Source organism: Mustela nivalis, assembly GCF_964662115.1.
Source record: "Mustela nivalis genome assembly, chromosome: 5".
NCBI lineage: Eukaryota > Metazoa > Chordata > Mammalia > Carnivora > Mustelidae > Mustela > Mustela nivalis.
Genome location: NC_139024.1, coordinates 101,361,103 through 101,382,113, shown reverse-complemented (window position 1 = coordinate 101,382,113; position 21,011 = coordinate 101,361,103). Strand labels below are relative to the sequence as shown.

General features: G+C 37.0%; 1 protein-coding gene across 16 annotated transcripts in view; it reads left to right on the top strand.

Annotated features, from left to right (window-relative positions):
- Positions 1 to 21,011, top strand: part of DST (dystonin) — a 469,472-nt gene that overhangs the window by 426,806 nt on the left and 21,655 nt on the right. For all 16 annotated transcript variants that reach the window (XM_082731256.1, XM_082731255.1, XM_082731253.1 and 13 more), the window contains 12 exons: positions 1,756 to 1,929; positions 2,239 to 2,394; positions 4,551 to 4,748; positions 5,332 to 5,460; positions 8,176 to 8,343; positions 9,186 to 9,341; positions 9,757 to 9,963; positions 12,450 to 12,569; positions 14,734 to 14,903; positions 16,179 to 16,338; positions 18,683 to 18,877; positions 19,392 to 19,520. In XM_082731256.1, the coding sequence (XP_082587382.1) occupies positions 1,756 to 1,929; positions 2,239 to 2,394; positions 4,551 to 4,748; positions 5,332 to 5,460; positions 8,176 to 8,343; positions 9,186 to 9,341; positions 9,757 to 9,963; positions 12,450 to 12,569; positions 14,734 to 14,903; positions 16,179 to 16,338; positions 18,683 to 18,877; positions 19,392 to 19,520 (1,962 nt within the window). The remainder of the gene's footprint in view (positions 1 to 1,755; positions 1,930 to 2,238; positions 2,395 to 4,550; positions 4,749 to 5,331; positions 5,461 to 8,175; positions 8,344 to 9,185; positions 9,342 to 9,756; positions 9,964 to 12,449; positions 12,570 to 14,733; positions 14,904 to 16,178; positions 16,339 to 18,682; positions 18,878 to 19,391; positions 19,521 to 21,011) is intronic.

The following is a 21,011-nucleotide window of genomic DNA, read 5'->3' as shown; positions in this document are numbered from 1 at the left end:
TTCAATGATAGAAAATACCAGTCTTATTATTAAATCAGCCCCTGTTCATTATAGAAAAGTCAGAAAATACAAATGAGGAAAAAAAAAAAGTGGCTTTTTTAAAGCCACCCAAAATGTTATGTACCCAGAGGCAACTACTCTTAAGATCTGATTTATAGCCTTTCAGATATCCTCCTGTTGGGAATGCAGTGAGGAGGGGGAGGTGCGGGTAGGGTGTGGGGGTGTGTTTTATGCATATGTAGCTCAGACTATAGGGATTTTCATAACTTCATTATTCAGGAGTGTTTCATTGCCCTCAGTACACATATAGCACCATTTTTGTTTTCTTCAGGGGGTCAGAGTAATCCATTTAGTCTAACAGGCTAAAGAAACATCCGTGGTCTAATAGTATTTCCCAAAATGTTTGTTTTGTAAAAATGTTTGTTGTTTTCCATCTGCTTTCCTCTGTAATTTTTGATTTTGTGGTTCTTGATCTCCAGCTGTGAAAATGGCTGGACTGTTTCCTCTTTGAATTCCTCTGTGCTGGTGATGATTTATCCAAGTGGGATCAGCTGTTTCCTTCCTAATTTCAAGTTTCCATCCACAGAGACATCACACTATTTTCAATAAACTCTGCTAGATGTTTTTATATAGTTATTACCTGGGTTTAAAATTATAGCATTTTCATCTCTGAGTAAAATTTAGAATATTTCATTTAGAAATTATTATGGTTGCCATCATTAGATTGCAGTTTTTTTCTTTAACTATATGTGATCATGTAGTAAACATATGATATACTTTATGTACATTCACAGATGTACACTTTTGGATATTTACATATCTCAATAGTTTTTCATACAGCAGGTTGCTTAAGAGTGCTTTCTCTTAAATTAGATTGTGTGACATTACATCCCAGTGCTTCCACTTAGCCAGATACCCTTGGGACAGTTCTCTAACTGGTCTCACTTTTATGCCCTTAGCTTAAGTTGAGAATAAAATTATTTTCTTTACAGGCTTGGTGAAAAGAAAGCACGTATTCATGATACCTTAATTAGTATTTTTTAATTACTATTTTTATGCTTGAAAAGAATTAAGGAACTGTTTAGCCATTAATGACTTACTATTTAATGATTTACTATTACAGGTTAAAAATAAATATTTTATGAAAGGACAGTCTCCTACAAGCAACCATTTGCTAACCTGTGTTGGTTGGCAAAACCGAGATTATTAAATACATGTTTAGTGAGTGCTGGGAGAAAAAATAATGTTATTCTGAGTCAACAGTGGGTGAGGTGTAGGAATAACTATTAACACAGCACAGCTATGGAAAACATAAAATGTTCAGTGGATACAAGATGTATATATGTTTTTGAGCAAGCAATGTTAACCTGGGTTTCTTAGAGATATTTTGGGGGAGTTTTTATTTTTTATTTTATTTTCTTTCATTTCAAAGCTCACATATTGAGTATATGTAGACATTAGAAATAAGATTAATCTTGTAATTTCTTACTTTTTTTTTTTTACCATAGGGGACAAAAGTGTGAAATATCAAAATTATAAATAGAAATCCTTTCCATCATAAAACATTGAATAAAGAAAAAAGACTTCTCTCATCTTTTTCAATTTATAATTCTTTTGTGTTAGATTTTTCTCTTCACCTCCCTGACTATAAGAAGTACGAATTAGAATAAATATTGAATCCATAGAATTTCTTTGTTTGAAGTTTTGATTTAAAACAAATTTCCTTTATATCTCTCTCTTTTTTTTTTTAAATAGCAATTTAAGTCCGAGGCCTACCAACAGCAGATAGAAATGGAGAGACTGAACCATCAAGCAGAGCTTTTGCTGAAGAAAGTAACAGAAGAGAGTGACAAACACACTGTTCAAGACCCATTAATGGAGCTGAAGTTGATATGGGATAGTCTGGATGAAAGAATTATCAACAGACAGGTAAACCCTGACACTTTCATTCAGAAGTTAGAAAAGTTCAAGTTCATATATTAAGGTAAACTCATTATTGAAAGAAATTAGATAATTAAGTACCTAAAGTTTTAAGGCCCCTAAAGTCTTATTTTATTAGAGTTCTTCCTGTTTCTCACATGACTTTTTTAACCACAAGGAGTTTCAAACTGTATATGTTGATTGGGCTTCATTGGATATGCTTTCAACTGATTTTTTTGCCTTTGTTACTTTTATAAAGGTATGTCATTCATAATATCGAATTCATATGGCTTTTCTTCCTCTTCACTTTCTTTGTAGCATAAGCTGGAGGGGGCTCTGTTAGCCCTGGGCCAGTTCCAGCACGCCCTGGATGAGCTGTTGACATGGCTGACGCACACCGAGGGCCTGCTCAGTGAGCAGAAACCTGTGGGAGGAGATCCTAAGGCCATTGAAATTGAACTTGCCAAGCATCACGTACGTAGCTGCGTGTCCTATTTCTCTTTGCATTTTTAATGCCATCAGATTGTTTGTGGTAGGTTTCCTCTTGATGGATTTTTCAAGTTTATGATTTTAGTACAGTTCCACATTTGACGTTTGACAATTAAGCTACTTAAAAACACACTTTTTAAAAGATCATGATCAAAATTTTTTCTCTGTGGTTCAAGACAGTCGTCAAGAACAGCAAGGGTGGGAAACTTCTGGTGAAGTTTTAAGGCTGCATGGCAAACATTGGGTTAAATCCCTGACTGTCCTTGTCACTGGATTGACATGGGCTAGTTTTAAAGGTTGTTGGGGAAAGGCTACAAGTCATAGCCTCGAAATGTTCCACTGCAGGCTGTGTGTGTGTTTTCCCTCTGGTCACCCTTATCTCCGTGTATCTCACCTGCTGCTTGTTTGGCACATTAGACATCTTTTCTGTTTGCCTGTGTGTCCCTCACTAGGTGGGAGTTTGCTCCATAGTCTCCGTGTCTCCCTTAATTCCCACTGCCTTCCTGTGTCTTTAGTCTTTTTCTTTCTGAATCAGTCTTTAATAATATTTATTATGTTTACAAGGGTTTTTATATGTCTGCACTTGTTTAAAGCTTTAAATTAAAAATTTTAATCTTGAAATACATTCAGAACAACTTTATATTGTCATCTTTGTGACATTTGGTTGACAGCTCTTTTATTTATTTATTTATTTTATTTATTTGACAGAGATCACAAGTAGGCAGAGAAGCAGGCAGAGAGAGAGGGGGAAGCAGGCTCCCTGATGAGCAGAGAGCTGGATGTGGGGCACAATCCCAGGACCCTGGAATCATGACCTGATCTGAGCTGAAGGCAGAGGCTTTAACCCACTGAGCCACCCAGGCGCCCCAAGGTTGACAGTTCTTAATAAAGAAAATTCCCTATCTCCTTAGAGCCCGAGGGGTTTAGGGAACAAAAAAGCATGGAGCTGACCACAGGGGGCCCCGAACTGAAAGCAGGAGGCATCTTTTGGGCTTTAGGTGATCTCTAGCGTAGGTCATCAGAGCAGACCTCACAGGGGTTGAGAGCTGACCTCTACCTTATTATGATAAAGTTCATTTGTCTAGAAAAATAAATCCTGAAACCCAGTTGTTAGGATCTTTGTGCAAATGACCAAAGCCATTGACTTGGCCAGGAAAAGTGAGATACATAATTTTTTTTCAGAGGAAAAAGAGAAAAAAAAATTTTCTGTCTCTTAAGTCAATAGGCTTAATGAATAACAGGTTATGTTCAGTAGTTTATTGTGATAGTCAACAGTCTTTCATAGAACTTTAGCATTCACATTAATAGAAGCATCTTACCTAAGGTTAGGTCCTAAATTCTGACCATATATAAATTTTCCTTGATTATCAAATAGTAAATGTTTAATAATTTTACATGTTTGTTATATTAAAATGAAAGGTTTTTGACACTTTAGTGTCACGATAAACAATTTTTTAGTATTCTTGGTTCAGTGTTCCTTCTTTCATACATCTCCCTATAGTAATTGTACTCTAATTTAAATTTCTCTCCTGCTTGGGGAGAGAAATGCTGCTCAGTCAGTTAAGCATCAGCTCGGTTTCAGTTCAGGTCATGGTCCTGGGATCATGCCCCATGTCAGGGCTCTGTGCTCAGCAGGGCGCCTGCATCTCCCTCTGCCTCTGCCCCTTAGCCTCACACACTCTCTCTTCCTATAGCTCTAAAATAAATAAATCTTTAAAAAACGTTTCTCTCTATGCGGTCTATATGGTCATATATAGTCTATATAGTCATTGCCCAACCAAATCTGATTAGGCAGTTAGGACTTATTTTGAATCATTATTTTTTTTTTAATTATGTAATGTCTGTCTTAAACCTTTGTTAAAAGCAGTAATGATTAGTTAGACTGTCCTGCATGAAAAGATGTTTATTCCCATGGTGTGAGTTTATATAGGATTTTCATTTTCATAAACTTAGCAGTTGTCGTTAAAAGCAGCGTACATTGGTGACAGGAATTTTCTAGAATACAGTAGCAGTGGAGACATGACAGGCCCTGATGCAGTTTATTTTGGCAAGGTATGAGTAGTCAGCAAATTAAAGTTGCATGAAAAGCGATGTTAACATGTGATGAGCTAGTAAACATAGTGTTATCTTAATATTTTCAGGTGCTTCAAAATGATGTATTAGCCCATCAGTCCACAGTGGAAGCCGTTAATAAAGCAGGAAATGACCTAATTGAATCAAGTGCAGGAGAAGAAGCAAGCAGCCTTCAGAACAAGCTAGAGGTTTTAAATCAACGCTGGAAAAATGTTTTGGAAAAAACAGAACAAAGGAAGCAGCAGCTGGATGGTGCCTTGCGCCAGGTGAGTAAGAGTAAATTCTCAAACGTTTATTGTCCTGTAGGATTAAAATAGCATGGAATTCTAGGGCTCAGTCGGTTAAGCATCCAACTCTTGATTTCGGCTCAGCTGGTGATCTCAACATCTTAGAATGGAACCCTGCATCAGGCTGTGCATTCAGTGGGAAGTCTGCTTGAGATTCTCTCTCTCCCTCTATCTTTACCCCTCCCCCACCCCCCCCCCATGATTTCACTCTCTGTCTCTCTCTCTCTATCTTTAAAATAAATAAATAAGTCTTTATTTAAAAAGTAGCCTGGAATTCTTTGATTGATTTGCAGACCCTCATTTGATTTTTATCCCTCAAGGAGAGGAGTAAAAATAAGTGGGATAAAGAACAGAGCAGATGAGAAGACAGCCCTCTGGTTCTTAGTGTAATAGTCTTATCTGCCAGGGCTCTCATGAGGAAAGGCAGACAAATCCATTTGCACCTGCCTGCTCTTAAGAATGCGTGGAGAGGCTTAGCGGGCCGGGATTGTTTAAACCTTGTTTTCTGCTAGAAAGTGACAATGTGTTTATGGCCCAGACTTAAAACTCTCTATCACTCCAGGCCAAAGGGTTCCATGGTGAGATTGAGGATTTGCAGCAATGGCTAACGGACACGGAGCGTCATCTGTTAGCATCCAAGCCACTGGGAGGTTTGCCGGAAACAGCCAGGGAGCAGCTTAATGCCCACATGGTAAGTCTATTATTTTCTACAGCTGTGGCCTCCGATTAAGACCCTGACCAGTTGGTGTGGGCCCTGGTGCTAAATAAATTATGGGAGAAGGTTTAAAGGATATACAGTTATATAGCAGAAATCTTTGTGTGTGCTAGAAAAACCATTTATTGATTAAAATTTTCAAGTCAGAACTTATCCTTTATATCAGAGATTAGTGCGTCAGTATATGAAGAAAGGTTTTAGAAGTCTAGACATTTTTTTAGAAGCAAACTTAATGCTTAATGATGAGCTTGTATGGATAGTAACACAACATAGTGTAAATCTAAACTGTTGTATCTTGAGTGAAAAGAAGAATTCCTAAAGTAATTAGAATTGACTTTAAAGCTACTGCTGTAAGCATTATACTCCGACCTCGTCTGGAAGGCGGGAAAGTATGTTCTTGTTCTGTTCAAGAGTTACTTATTTGTTTTAATGGTGTTCACACTGTATCTTCAACTTCACACCTATAGTAGCTATGGACCAGCAGGAGCCTTCTGTTAATTGTCCAGTTGGAAGCATTGTGCCTGTGGGCTGTTCCCACCCAGATTCTATGGCATGTCAATTCTTATAGATAAGGATGAAAAAAATAATGAAACTTGAGACTCTGGCTTTCTTTCACAGAAATGTGTACTGACAAATTAAATTTAGACTTCAATTTATTGACATTTCCTATTCATTTACATTGTAACTCAGCTTTAGAAGTTCTAAGAGAAATGAGTCTATTTCAGATTTTGAATACTAATCATTTTATGTACTTGTGAATTGCATCAGAAAAATTTTTTTAATATTCAAATGCTAATAATTAGTATTTTGGGAAATAAAAGTACAGGTACTTAGGAATCGGGCATAAGAAATGGGCCATTCTACATTAAAGCCTGTCATCTTTATTGGATATAGAGTGTTGTTGTAAGAGCTTATTGGAAAGGCACTTGGTTGTAAATAATTTTGAATTTGGTGCTTTGGAGAGGAAGTAACCGTCCTTGTAGGTATTGTGAAGAAATACGACAGAGGTAGCATCTTATTCAGTTGCTATGAGCAGTTAAAATCAGTTCTATCAATCCAGTATGGAATTTCCTAGAAACTTTTAATGTACATTCATTGTTCTAGAAAATTACTGTGTATGTGGTTTTGTTGTTGTTACTGTCATTTTTTTGGTGCCACAGGGGACCCATTTGTTTCATTGAAAAAATAATTGACTAGTAACTTGGCAGTGCTTGTGTTTTCCTTTTCCATAAAACCTAACTGACGTTCAGATACTTCTTACTTTCCTGGAACTACCTTCATAGTTAATCAGAGACAATGTCCATTAAGTAGAAGTTTAATGATTTCTTAAACTAACATACTTGGGATTATTCCTAATAACAAATAGTTTTTAAGTGTTGATTTAGAATAATATAGTAAAAAAGGTGGAAAGCAAAGAGCTTATCTTAGAAACACTTTACTTTTAGAAAAATATTATTATACATATCCACTTATTTGGTTTGAGTGAGGTATTGAAAATGAGTTTGCTTAACCCAATAGAGTTGTAAAATCCATGATTTAAGGAATTCTAAACAGTTACAGGTTCTTGTTAATATCATTTTAGTAATGCTCTTTTGATTTGGTTGTGTTAGAAATGAAGGAAACTAGAAAACCTGGAATATTATAGTTTCCTGAGAGTTAGCTGTATTTAAAAGTTTTGCTTTAGGATTAAAGGCTTTTGGTAGGTGATATTATAACTATGTTTAGGAAGTTTTTTGGGTTTTTCTTTTTTAGGGCTTAAGAAATTACAAAGTTTTGAGAAGATAAAAATGTTCTGGAATTAGTAGTAATGCTTGCACATCTTTGTGAATACATTAAAAAACACTGAATTGTACACTTTAAAATAGTGAAATTTATTAATTATATCTCACTTTAAAAATTATTGAACTATGTTAGTTGAAAATGTTGAAAATATTAGACACAGAATGTATTTTTTAATAGGAGCTGTAATTTGACCCATGATATAATTGAACTAACGAAAGCTGGTCTTAGGTTTTGACATGAATGTAACTCTTGTGTTATTGATACTAAATTCTGAATTTGCCTCCATAACTTTTTAATATTCTCTGTAGAAGGAACACAACTGCATTGCAGTTGAAAGCTTTAAAAATTCTATAAATGAGAGTAGTATCCATAGTACCACAGTTTGTCTTTTGTAATTCCAAAGTCTGAATAATCGGCTTCAAATCTCTTACTGTATTGAGTCTCTATTTTCTATTCATTGTTTGTCTTCTGAGGACAGAATTAACTTATACTAAAAATTATTACAGCCATTGTAGCACAGTCTGAGGAGAGACTTAGAAAACCCATTTTACAGAGGAGGAAACTGAGGCCCAGAGAGGTTAAATTACCCACTCAGGGTCACAGACCTGATTGGTTACAGTGCCGTGAAACCTTTCTGGAAAACATTTCAAACATTACTTCATAAACTTTAGCATGCTGGAATGGACCGATAATGATAGCACCATTTCTGAGCTTTCTGGAAGACAGGATTCTATCTCTAGGTTTAGGTGTTGTTTCAGTACAGTGAAAAATTTGAATGTGTCAGGATTATTCTGGGTTGGATAGAGGGGAATATAGGATAAGGGGCTTGGGATTGATGACCTCGAAAAAGGAACTCTTGGGTTTTATTCTCTTAAAAATGATATAACTTGGGGGGATATCTCAATTTAGGAAATCTGTGCTGCCTTTGATGTTAAAGAAGAAACATACAAAAGTCTGATGCAGAAAGGCCGGCAGATGCTTGCAAGATGCCCCAAATCTGCAGAGACAATTGACCAAGACTTAAATAACTTGAAAGAAAAATGGGAATCGGTGGAAACCAAGCTCAATGAAAGGAAAGTATGTGCTTTAATTAATGTCCTAGAATGATTGTTTTAATTGTTTTATTTTGTGGGCTTTACTTTATCTCTGACTAGAATTATCATGGAACTTTTAATGATCTGTGTTTAAATTTTCTTTGTATACATATGGAGGTTTCATGGGGTCAATTGGAAATGATATTCTCTTTCATGGGAGAACAGAGTTAAAGCAGTCTATTCAGACAGATCATATATCAAGCGTTACTAGGTATATTTTTAAAAATTTGTGAACCACACTAATTCTGGATAGTTAAATAATTCTAATAACACTTATTTAGGTATGTAGTGGGAAGGCAAAAAAGGAGGGCAAGAGAGCGAGATGATCGTATATTTAATAAGCACTCCCATAATAAGTCATGTAAAGGGATTAAAATTATCAGTGTTTAATGCTATCAGAGAAATGATAGGCTAGGAATACTAGATTGTGTGCCCTCACTGACAGAGCATAATGTGCATATATTTCTTAGTTTACTTTGACCCCCAACATTAATCATGTGAATGTCAACTTTTCTTTCTACAGTTCTGTTTAGTAATTATGTTCTTTGATATTCTGTCGTTAATTGCCCCCAAATCACAATTTTAGTTTGTATTAGTTTTTTTTTTTTTAGCTGCAGTGAGATCTTCTCACTATACTGAAGGGAGTTTGGTTTGCCAGTATTTTAGTGAAAGCCTATTGCATTCATAAACTGTTTAGGTAATACAGAAAACAGATTAAGTACAAATAAAGTGTGGATGGGAAGGAAATCTGCCAGAGAGTGGTTAAACTGGGGCAAGGGAGGGGGAATTAAATATCATCAAATACTAAATAATCTGTCTTCACAGACTAAACTGGAAGAGGCCCTCAACTTGGCAATGGAGTTCCACAATTCTCTCCAAGACTTCATCAACTGGCTAACCCAGGCAGAGCAGACCCTAAATGTAGCTTCTCGGCCAAGTCTTATCTTGGACACAGTCTTGTTTCAAATCGATGAACACAAGGTATGTTGTAACTCGGGTGGCTAGCATTCTCATTTTAGGCCTTTATAGACAGCACACTGTTTTAATGTCAGAAGCATGAACTTGGTGGTTTGAAAACTTTCTTTGTCCTTAAAATGGTTTGAGCTTTTGGTTTGACACCAAAAGCATTTTTAAGATTAAAAACAGTTTTGTTTTGTTTTTTTTAAAAGATTTTATTTATTTATTTGACAGACAGAGATCACAAGTACACAGAGAGGCAGGCAGAGAGAGAGAGGAGGAAGCAGGCTCCCTGCTGGCAGAGAGCCCGACTTGGGGCTCGATCCCAACACCCCGGGATCATGACCTGAGCTGAAGGCAGAGAGCCACCCAGGCACCTCAAGATAGAATAGTTTTTCATTTGTTTTTAATTCTACCCTTTTTTTTTCCTTTGGTAAAGGTCTTTGCCAATGAAGTAAATTCTCACCGTGAGCAGATAATAGAGCTGGACAAAACTGGAACCCACCTGAAATATTTCAGTCAGAAACAAGATGTTGTCCTAATCAAGAATCTATTGATCAGTGTCCAGAGTCGATGGGAAAAAGTGGTTCAACGATTAGTAGAAAGAGGAAGATCTCTGGATGAGGCAAGGAAGAGAGCCAAGCAGGTAAACTTTTATAAAACTCTCTGAACTTGGCAATCAATCAGTTCTAGGTGTTGAAATACATATCATGTTGTTAAAAGTACTTTTGTTGCAAGCTGTATTCGTTGTAACAATCGTGGCACAAGGCCAAGGTGTTTATTTCCTAAAAGGGCTGTGGCCTCAGTTTCAATGGTGACATCACTCTTTGCCCTGGCAGCACCTTCCGGTCCTGAGGACTGATCTTGAAAAGACTGATTATAGCTTGGCTTCATAGACTAACTGTTATCATTAAGGTCCAAAAAGAGGCTCAGATTTTTTGCTGTGAGTTCGGTTTGTTGGTTTTTCCCTTTGTTCTTGTAATCTCTACTCGTATACCCGGACTAAGTCATTATACTTTATTAAATTGCTACCTTGTGTTTAGCTTCTCAGCCAGACTTTGTCCACAGACTCTCAGGGCCGAGAGGGGGGCACTTGACATTCTGGGCAGCTTCCTGAAAGAGCAGATTCTATGTCTGAGCTGGCAGGTTCTCCTCACCTCTCTGAATCTGTACCCTTGTTGATAGGCTATTGTTTCTTCTCTAGTATTTTGGTGCAGTTCTGCACTGCTTTTAAATTAATCGTCTGAAACTTTTAGGGCTATTTTATTTTTCCTTTTTTGTTTAAGCTAGACAATCTGGAAAATCTCACAAGGAACGCCCCTTCCTATCTTCACCTGTTATTAATATTCCATTCCTAGACTAAATACAGAGAAGAGATAAAATTCTTTGTCTCTGTGCTCCAGGGAAGAGAGAGATGCGCCTGCCTTGGTTGGCATAGATCTTTGAATTTTGCTAGAAACTCAGTATAATGTTGAGGCTGAATTTTCTAATGACTCTTTTTGCCCCATTTAGTTGCATTTTTCTGTAATTGGCATTTCACTCTATTTTTCTGGGGAGGCAGTCTCCGTCGGGTGATATAGAAGATGTCATGGGAGTCACATGTTTCAGTGTTTAAAGCTCTCAGCACAAATTTGTTAAAAGCTTTAGAAATGACAAATGGCATTGTTGTAGGATTACATGCTGTACTGCTTCTTTTTGAGGGGGATATATGATGTGTTCAGTGTTATCAGTGAGTCTGGAATAGAATCAGTGCCTCACTGTGTTTTTTAAGACAGTATTGATGATAAGCCTGACATCCTCCTTCCACCAGCGTAGCAGTATCCTCTGTGATGGGGGCATTATAAAAGCGTTTGTCCTTTCTCCAAGCTGTCAGTTCTGTTTCCTCATATTGTTTAGTCTGTAAGGTTTTTCTACTACTTTTGGGGTGCAAAAGTATAGCATTTCTTCTACTTCTGTGGCTTAAAAATAGTTTTTAAAGCAGGACCAGCTTTAAAATCTGTGCATTTATACCATTAAACTTGCCATCCGTGATAGCAAGACTACCAAACACTGTGACTATTTCTTTATTTCTTACTATTCTAAGATCTTAGTTTGGGTTCGGATGTGGATCATAGTCCTCTGACTTTGGCAGTTTCTGTGCCTCTGTATTTTCATATTTAAGTTGATTGGAGTTGTGGGAAGGATGTGTTGGGGGAGAGGTTTGCAGGGAGGTGACCTCATCGGACCCTGCCAGCCTTGTGATCCGGTGCTCTTTTTCTTTATTGCTATGTCTCTTTTTGTTATTCCATTATTAATGTGCTTTGATAGAAAACAGACTTTATTTTGATGACTTCAGTTTTTTGTTATGTATCTGTCCACTTAATTTTATTATGAGAAATTACTTATGAGCAGTCTCACAATTTGGTATCCCAAAATAGTATTCACTAGTTCTCTGTTTACTAGTTCACTAGTTTTCTGTTCACTAGTTCACTAGTTCTCTGTGAACAGATAAGAGACCATGGCTGAAATCAAGTGTACGTAGCCCCAGAATAGTGGAAGGTCATAGATGAATTCATGTACCATGGGTGCTTTTACATATAAACCAGTACATGAGACACAGGCATGCATTTGAGGATTCTGATAGCAGCAGTAAAGGTACTGAACTCCCTTTGTATTAAGTAGGAATGGTAAGGCCTTTGTTGTTGTTGTTCTTGTTACTTTTTAGGACCGATTTATAAACTTTATCTTTCGTCCCTCCCTTTTTGTTCCTTTTCCTTAACATGGGAGTGAAACACCTCAGAAGTAGACCCAAATCTGTCAGTGAGGGCAGTGGACAAATAAAATTCTCTTGACAGTTTATGTTAATTACTAAGCAAAAGGAAAGGGAGGTAAGTTCTCCCTGGTGTGTGCTGTTTCTAAGCTCATTTCTGTTTTTGTTAAAGTTTATGTGTTTGAATGAGTTACAACAAAGTGACCATGGTGGGGGCACAATCACAGAAGTCAAGAGTTAATAAGACATTTGTAATCCAATGAAGTCACTGCTTTCTTCTTTTTTAGGGGAAATTTGAATTAATTTTAACATTTTCATTAATTTCTATATATCATAAGCATAGCAGAAAATTTTCTGGACAGAAATTTACATTTCTTTTACAGTTTCATGAAGCATGGAGTAAACTTATGGAATGGCTAGAGGAATCAGAAAAGTCTTTGGATTCTGAGCTGGAAATTGCCAATGACCCAGACAAGATAAAAACACAACTTGCACAGCATAAGGTGGGTCTGCAATTAAGAAAAGCATGTATGCCATTCTTTATCTCAAAATCACTTTTAAAATTCTTATTTGGTTCATCACTAGGGGGAAGAAAAGGCCATCCAATATGGGCCTCCATTAAATTTAAAACCGATTGCTCTTCACATTGGTCAAGTGGCAGTAGTATCTTTTCTTTCTGCTGACCATTCCCCTATGATTCTAGGGTCAATTGTTAAAATAAAATATAGAAAATTAAAACTGGAAGTGTTCTATAACCTATAATATAAAAGATTTATAGGAGTTCAAATGTTGGCATTTTAGCTTTTCACATGTCTGTCTTGTAATTTCTTTCGTAGATCAAATGCCATGTAGAAGATAATTTTATAGCAGAAAGTACTATAATTTTTGCCATTAGGTTCTCTCAAACAATTTAGTGGGGTAAATTGGTTGCCTCTACACAAACTGATATTTTATTATATATATGTGGTATGTGAAAGTCCATCCTTATCCTCAAAGACATATAGTTGGTGGCTTCCTTATGTAGACTAGAAGGTATAGAAGCATAGTATTTTATATTTTCTACCTTTTATTCATACCACATGGCATTCAAAGAACATTTCCATTCTCCTCAACTCTTTGAATTTGGGTCTGTCATTCTGGTTATAAAGTGATCATCAGCCCTCAGGGTAAGGATATGGGTAAAAGAGAGTGGGTCCTGCAAAAAACACGTTTATCGTTTTAAGTGTCTACATATATTTTATTGCTTGAAACATGATCATTTTTAAAAAGCTGGGAAAAATTGGGGTGATGTAGGGCTTATCATCCACAGAGAGTTCTAACCATCCTCTTCATAAAGGTTGGTTGCTTCTCTGGGTAGTTCTAACAGACCTCAGGAAGTCATGATCCTAGGAGCACAGAAGGAGACATTGAGCACCTGTTCTTTGACTAGATGAGCACAACTGAGTGGCTTGTTCTGCTGGTACTCTCTGCCTTTGAGCTGCCGCATTCAATATTGACAGCACGATGACAGTGAGCAGCATCTTCTTTTCTTCCCTTTGGATGGAAAAAAGAGGCTCCCTCTCAAAATACAATGCCTGTTTGAACTTGAACATAGTTGTCATGTCATGTAGTCTTATGAAAGTATATTGTGTATTCAAGTTGGAGAATCCTAGAAATAAGAATATGTGAAGAACCCTGGTAGATTGTCTGTTGTTCCTAGTGTGGCTTTTTGCCAAAGTCAACTTTCATCTGAGACAAAGGTACAAGGTACATTAAGCCAATCTTAAACATCTTTTCTGTTCATCTTTTGGGTATTTTTCTGTTTTTAAAAAAGTTTTGATCTGCCTTATATTCAGCTATAATATTTTTTTAAAGATTTTATTTATTTATTTGATAGACAGCTATATAATATTTTTTATGTATCTGTTCTTTTGGAAAAAATCTTTCAGTACAATGATTCTAAAACTAACATCCTGTTATTGGAAAACAAGAAAAAAATAATTACAGAAAACAAACTACAGAAATAGTGTGGTATTGTAATGGTGTTTATTGCTTAAAAATTCCCAGATGAAGAGGCTTCCTATTATAAGACAAAATAAATATCTAAGTTCTATTAAGAAACTTAGAGTACCTAGCTTTTAAGGGAAATAAAAGCTCATTAGGTAATTATAACCAAAGTTATTTTGGAAAATTATACATTTGCATAGCATTTTATTGTCTAAGGTGATTCTCATGTGCTTATCAGGGTTTAGAATCACTGTGGTGGTGTTTCCCTGATATATTATGAGCTTGTTAGGTTGACCTTCCTTTCTTCCCATCCCTGAAATTGTATATTCAATAGCAGCTGTCTCATTCTTGCTATTAGACACTTACAAACACAAATGAAACATAAGGTGATAATGAGAGGCCAGCAAAGACAGTGTCCCTGCCCTAGAAAAGCTTGTACCTGAGTTGTGTACAAAATATAATCCACCCCACCCACACATACACATTTACATGCACAACATTAACAGTGTAAAAATGGCAAAGTGTAGACATCACCCTGGTGCATTCCACTGTCTGACTTGATCATTTGCTGGTGTCTTCCTCTATTAAGACTCCATTTATTAGGGGCGACTCTTGTAATATCTCTTAACTATTTCTTAGCCTCAAGTAGAAATGCGCACTCTTTTCTTCTTAAATGTTTAGGAGTTTCAGAAATCACTTGGAGCCAAGCATTCTGTCTACGACACCACCAACAGAACTGGACGGTCCCTGAAGGAGAAAACCACCCTGGCTGATGACAACCTGAAACTGGATGACATGCTGAGTGAACTCAGAGACAAATGGGATACCATCTGTGGAAAATCTGTGGAAAGGTAACAAGTCCTGTAGGGCAGTCTGGTTGCCTTGTAGGTTTCTTTCAAGTGTACAATAGTGATGCTTTGTAGGAACATTCTGGAACCTTAAATACCTCCTTTGCCTGGGAACTTCTGGTCATCTGTAATACCCTACTTACACAGTGCCTGTGCCCAGAAGGCTTGGTTGTTCATTATTATTTATTTTTAATTACTTGATTCACTCAACAGTGGTATTACTCTCCAAGCCTGTCATCTCAGACCTGACTTCTTTCAGGTCTCCCCAGGTCTGCTCTTGTCCTCCTTAATCCAGTTCCCATAAGTAGGAGGATGGTCTTCTTAAAATATGAATGGGGTCTTGTCATTGCCCTGCCTCATACTTTTTAGGAACTTAATATTGAGGGTGAACCAGAACACAGGCTCCTTAGTGTGACGGGCAAGGTCCTCCCAATCTGACCCTGGTGTTCCCTTCCAACTTCCATCCATCCCTGTCTAGTCTTCTTTCTCATTATACTTGAACCATAAAGACCCAAATCTAATTTCTAAATCTTTAAGGATTTAGAAAGTACCATTGTAGTAGAAGAGTTCAAATATCTTAGAAATGTTTTCAGACAATTCATAGATCCTTGGTTTAATTACTTTTGTCAATATCAAGATTAAATAGAATATCCTAATAATAAAATTATATTAGAATAGAAAATTAGAATGTAGTCTACAGAATACATAGGAAGAATATAGAAATTTTGCCATTTCTTAAAAAATCCTTAACCTTCCATTTCAAAAGGTTATATACATTTTACAATGTGCTATAAATGATTTCATGGCAGGCAGACACCCAGGGGTTGGAGATGGGGCAGGTTGTGACTATAGACAGCGTGTGGTAGGTTTGGGGGATGACTGAACTGTTCTTTCTTAATTGTGAGATGGTTACATAAATCTCTACATGTGTTACAGTTCATGGAACTGTACACTCAAAAAAGTCAAGTTTACTGTATGATAATTTAAAACAAAAAATTTCATGACTTTTTTTTAAATGAAGAAACTGAAAGATCACTGACTTCTAGAGGTGATAATGAAGGAATTTTCCAAGAACAGATAAGATCTACTGAAGGACTAAAAAAGAAAATTTGAGAAAACTTTTGTTATTTTCTAAAAAAGGCAAAGAAACGCACTGAATATACCTGTATATTATTTTTTCCTTGGACCATTGCCCAGCCTTCATAAATGGATTTTAGATATTCAGGTATTTGGTGGGTTTTCTGTTACTCAGTCTGACTTTTCCACCTTTTTCCCCAGACAAAATAAACTGGAGGAAGCCCTGTTATTTTCTGGACAATTCACAGATGCCTTGCAGGCCCTCATTGATTGGCTGTATAGAGTTGAACCCCAGCTGGCAGAAGACCAGCCTGTCCACGGAGACATTGATTTAGTGATGAATTTGATCGATAATCACAAGGTATTATTAACTGGAACATTTTATTGATCTCATTTGATTATCCTGAATTTAGAGGAAACTGTAACCCCTTATCTTAGCCTTTTAAAATCTAGAGACTATATATCATAATATGTAACAGTCTTTAGTATTTAGTGTGCTTTGAGCAGAATCAGGAAGCCAACTTTAAAAGTGATACAGGAAAATTAGTATCAATGAGATACTTTTTTTTTTTTTTAACAATTTCCAGATCTAAAACCTTTTAGAGTTCTCTGGTGCTTTAAAACATGTTCAAGAATGTTTTATAGTCTTTTGTTATTCATATAAATAATTGTGTAATTTAAAATCACTCCCTCAGTGACCTGGAACTTGGTCATTCCATAAGTGTATGGATTTGTGACATTATCTACAGGAGTCAAGATAGGCTACTTTTCTGTTTTTAAAGACCATTTTATCCTTGCCCCTTGAACTCTAGCAATCTGTGAGATATCAGCATAGGCTCTGAGGGATTCAATTATTACTTTAAGTCAAGTGGTTTCCTGGCAATCTCCTGAGATGGATTTAAATATTTTTTTGCCAATCAAAGGGAATATTCAGGACATCCCACTGATACTGAGTGCAAGGTCCAAAATTATGGTAAAATGTTATGTTACAACTTAAAGAACCTCAAAAACAACCTGAGGCACAGTAGTAATGTGGGATGGTTGTACCAGAGTAGACTTTATATACAAATATTTTACAGCACTGTAGTTTACAGCACTGTTTTATTTCTCCTCTCTTATGTTTGAATTAGAAAATTTATTTCATGTTAAAATGTTTTCTTTATACTTGCCTCGTTACGTTGTTTTGATCTTAACCTGTTCCTTTTTTAAATAGTTGGTGCTTTTGCATATTTATTTTCCCTTTTTTCGTTCTGTTATCTGATTATAAAAGAGAGTTTGTTACATTTAAATATTATTAAAAAAATCAAAGAATAGATGAAGAACAGTGATTGGGCCTACAAAAAGAAAAAAAGTTGAATTTTGTTGCTTTGCCTGTATTGAAACAAATGTTTTGTGCATGATTGATTGATACAGACTTTCATTCCTTGGCATTCATTCAATGAGTAATGAATAGTGTAATGTTACTTTTTACATAAATGCCATTTGTATAAACTCATTGTCTAAATATTTACTCCCTTCAGCACTTGCCAGGTTTTTTATATATTAAAGGTTATCAAGAATGAGTTAATCATTCAGCATTAGTAATACAATTGGAAGGCTCAGGAAGTTTAAGTTCACCAAGTACATTGGAAAGTCAGCTCAGGACTATCGGGCGAGTCCTATCACAAACAGATTACACAGATGGTGTATTTTCAATGCCTGTGTGTGTGTGTATGTGTGTGTGTGTGTGTCTGCAGGCACACCTCATTTAACACCACTAGAGTGAAAGCAAACAAAGAATTTATTGTACTATGTTTGGACTATTTTTGACGGGCTCACTTATGAATGATTTGATTATCAGAACAGAAACTCATCGATAGAGCCAAAATGATAAGATGTGCTTAGTAATATTCATTTGTAATCATCTTTTAGAGAAATAAGGTAATCTTAGTCTATCTATAAGCTTGGTTAATTTGAAAGATGTAGTTGCACACACTGTCTCTTGGATCAGAAATGAAGTACCCTGGGCTCATTTTTTGGATTGGGTCTGTGGCCAAAAGAAGCCAGTCTAACTCCTGGCACATCTAAGTTTATCAAAATTAGGCAAGAGGTAGGGAAAAGCTTTTCTTCCAAAAGGACAGATAAGGATGTAAGCCTCTAAAATTTGACATTAGAGGTTAGTTCTCAGGATACTGTGAAAGCTGAAGCTGTGTTGCAGGGAAAAAGACTGCAGGCCCCCTCCCTGTGGGCTCCCTTGCCATTCCCTCCAGTACCCTCATGCAGACCCCAGGATTGCTTAGTTCTTCATTCGTCTGTTTGTCTATTAATGAAGAGGAATGAGGTAGCCAGCACATTCTTGGCACTTATGAGGATTTGAGAGGAATTGGGACGCCATAGTAAAGAATTATAGAAAAAAAGAGAACGTGACATTTTCACTTGTGGAATTGCATTTGAGTAGCCACCATTATTTAAATCCAAGGCGTCATTTAAAAATTAAGGTTTGATTGCTCAGGAGGATGCTAGAAGATTGAACAGCTTTACAGCTCTGTTAGGAGCAAGCATGTGATGCCTGAGCTCCTGAAGATTCTGTGAGAAGTACGCCTCATTAAACTCTAAGTCTTAGAGACTGGTGCAGGAGGTCATGTACATATATATTCCACACTGTGTTTTACTGGTTTCATTTTGTAGTGAAAAATCAATTTTTAATGAAAATACGGTCTTTCTAGGTTTTCCAGAAAGAACTGGGGAAGAGGACCAGCAGCGTGCAGGCCCTGAAGCGCTCAGCGCGAGAGCTCATCGAGGGCAGCCGAGACGACTCCTCCTGGGTCAAGGTCCAGATGCAGGAACTGAGCACACGCTGGGAAACCGTGTGTGCACTGTCCATATCCAAGCAGACCCGCTTGGAAGCAGCCCTGCGGCAGGTGACAGTCTTGTAAATTGCAGCTGGGGGTGATGAGAAAGGTATCAAAGCCCAGAGCTGCTCTGGTGGAGAACTGTTTCACTCCTCCTTTCTTACTGGGACGGTGATGGAGAGGGAGATTCTTAGAGGATCCTTGCCTTGCTCCTCCCCCCAGGAGTTTTAAGTTACTCACAGAGGGAAGTTTTCTCATTGTCACACAAAAGTGCCACTCTTGAAATTTTTCACCTCAGACGTGTAATGGGCTGTCATGGCTCTAACATCAGATTATTAAAATGGTGAAGTAGTCTTCATATTGGGGTTTAGAGGTCTTAACATTTATAAAGTGTAGCAACATGTATCTTTATATTTTTAGTGGGCATAATGCATATCGTTAATCAATGTAAATTTAAGACTTCTTTTTCATTGAGAGGAGGACTGTATACTAACAAGCATCTTTGGGGATCTTCTTTGTGGGGTGTGTGTGTTGTGTGTGTGTGTGTGTGTGTGTGTGTGTGTGTGTGTGTGTGAACTGTTAGGCAGAGGAATTTCACTCAGTGGTGCATGCCCTCCTGGAGTGGCTGGCAGAGGCCGAGCAAACCCTTCGTTTCCATGGTGCTCTCCCAGATGATGAGGATGCCCTTCGGACACTCATTGATCAGCATAAAGTGAGTTATCTAAATGCTAAGTAAAACTAAATGAGAAAATTCAATAGGCTCGTGATGGTAGATATCAATTGCATGCATATTTCCCTTTCTGAGAAGTAATTAAAGATCTAGCACATTTGAGAATTTGCCTTCATCCTCTTTGCTTACTTTGGTGTGTCCCCATGCCCGCAAATAAGTTATCTCTCCACGACTGCTTTGTGAAGAAGGTGGCTATTCTAAAGTGAGTCACCGTCCCCTCTCTTTTGGAAGAACATTGATTTTTCTAGGAGGTTATCTGGCTTCTGACCCAAACTGGTCAACTTCATTGTACTTTCATGTGCATTTCAGATGAAATTTCCTGCATGAGCCTTTGGCATTTATAAACATATCATTAGAATTGTAAATAAACAATTTTGATCTTAGTAAACAAGACAAGCAAGTAATTCAATAACTGGTCTTCAAATTTTATTTTTCAATCTCTGCCAGTTCTGGTTTTATTTTATTATTATTTTTTTTAGATTTTATTTATTTATTTAACAGGAAGAGACGCAGTGAGAGAGGGAACACAGGCAGCAGGTGTGGGAGAGGGAGAAGTAGGCTCCCTGCTGAGCAAGGAGTCCAATGTGAGGCTTGCTGTGGGGCTTGATCTCAGGACCCTTAATGACTGAGTCACCCAGGCACCCCGCCAATTCTGGTTTTAATCAAGATCCACCTTAAATTCTTATGAGAAGTAGCCTGTAGTATAAATTATAAATTTAAAATGAATTCTGTAAGTAGATATACTGTTGGATAGTTAACCAAATAAAAATCTGGCCACTGGGTTTTCAGGTCAACATCTATTTTGTAACAGTGCCTAGAACTAGCAAAACTGTTAGGAGAGTGGTCTGGATACCTCTTAACACTTGTTTGTTTTTGTTTTCTGTTAAACCTTTTTCTGGACAGGAGAAGGGAGTTGAGGGAAATTGGAAGGGGAGGTGAACCATGAGAGACTATGGACTCTGAAAAACAATCTGAGGGTTTTGAAGGGGTGGGGGTGGGAGGTTGGGGTACCAGGTGGTGGGTATTATAGAGGGCACGGATTGCATGGAGCACTGGGTGTGGTGCAAAAATAATGAATACTGTTACGCTGAAAAAAATAAAAATTAAAAAAAAAATTAGAAATTTACAATGCTAACACTCAATGCAGTATCCAACATTTCTTTTTAAAAGATCTGTTTAACACCACTGAAGAAGCTAATCTTCCAGGTTCAGGTTGGAAGGATGTCATTAGTTCCATTGTGGTATGGATTATATCATCTATGGAGATTTCTTATTTGTGACGATTGTGCTCTCTCAATGACGGGCTGCCTAACCTATAGCAATGAAATACTGCCTTGTCATGAATAAAAGTGATGTGAGCTTGTCTAACATTATCTGGAGGAGCAGAATGCTCCATAAACCATTTAAAGTTGAAGTTAGAATATAAGAGGAGGAAAATGACATCAAATTTATTATAAATTTTTGATTCAGCTC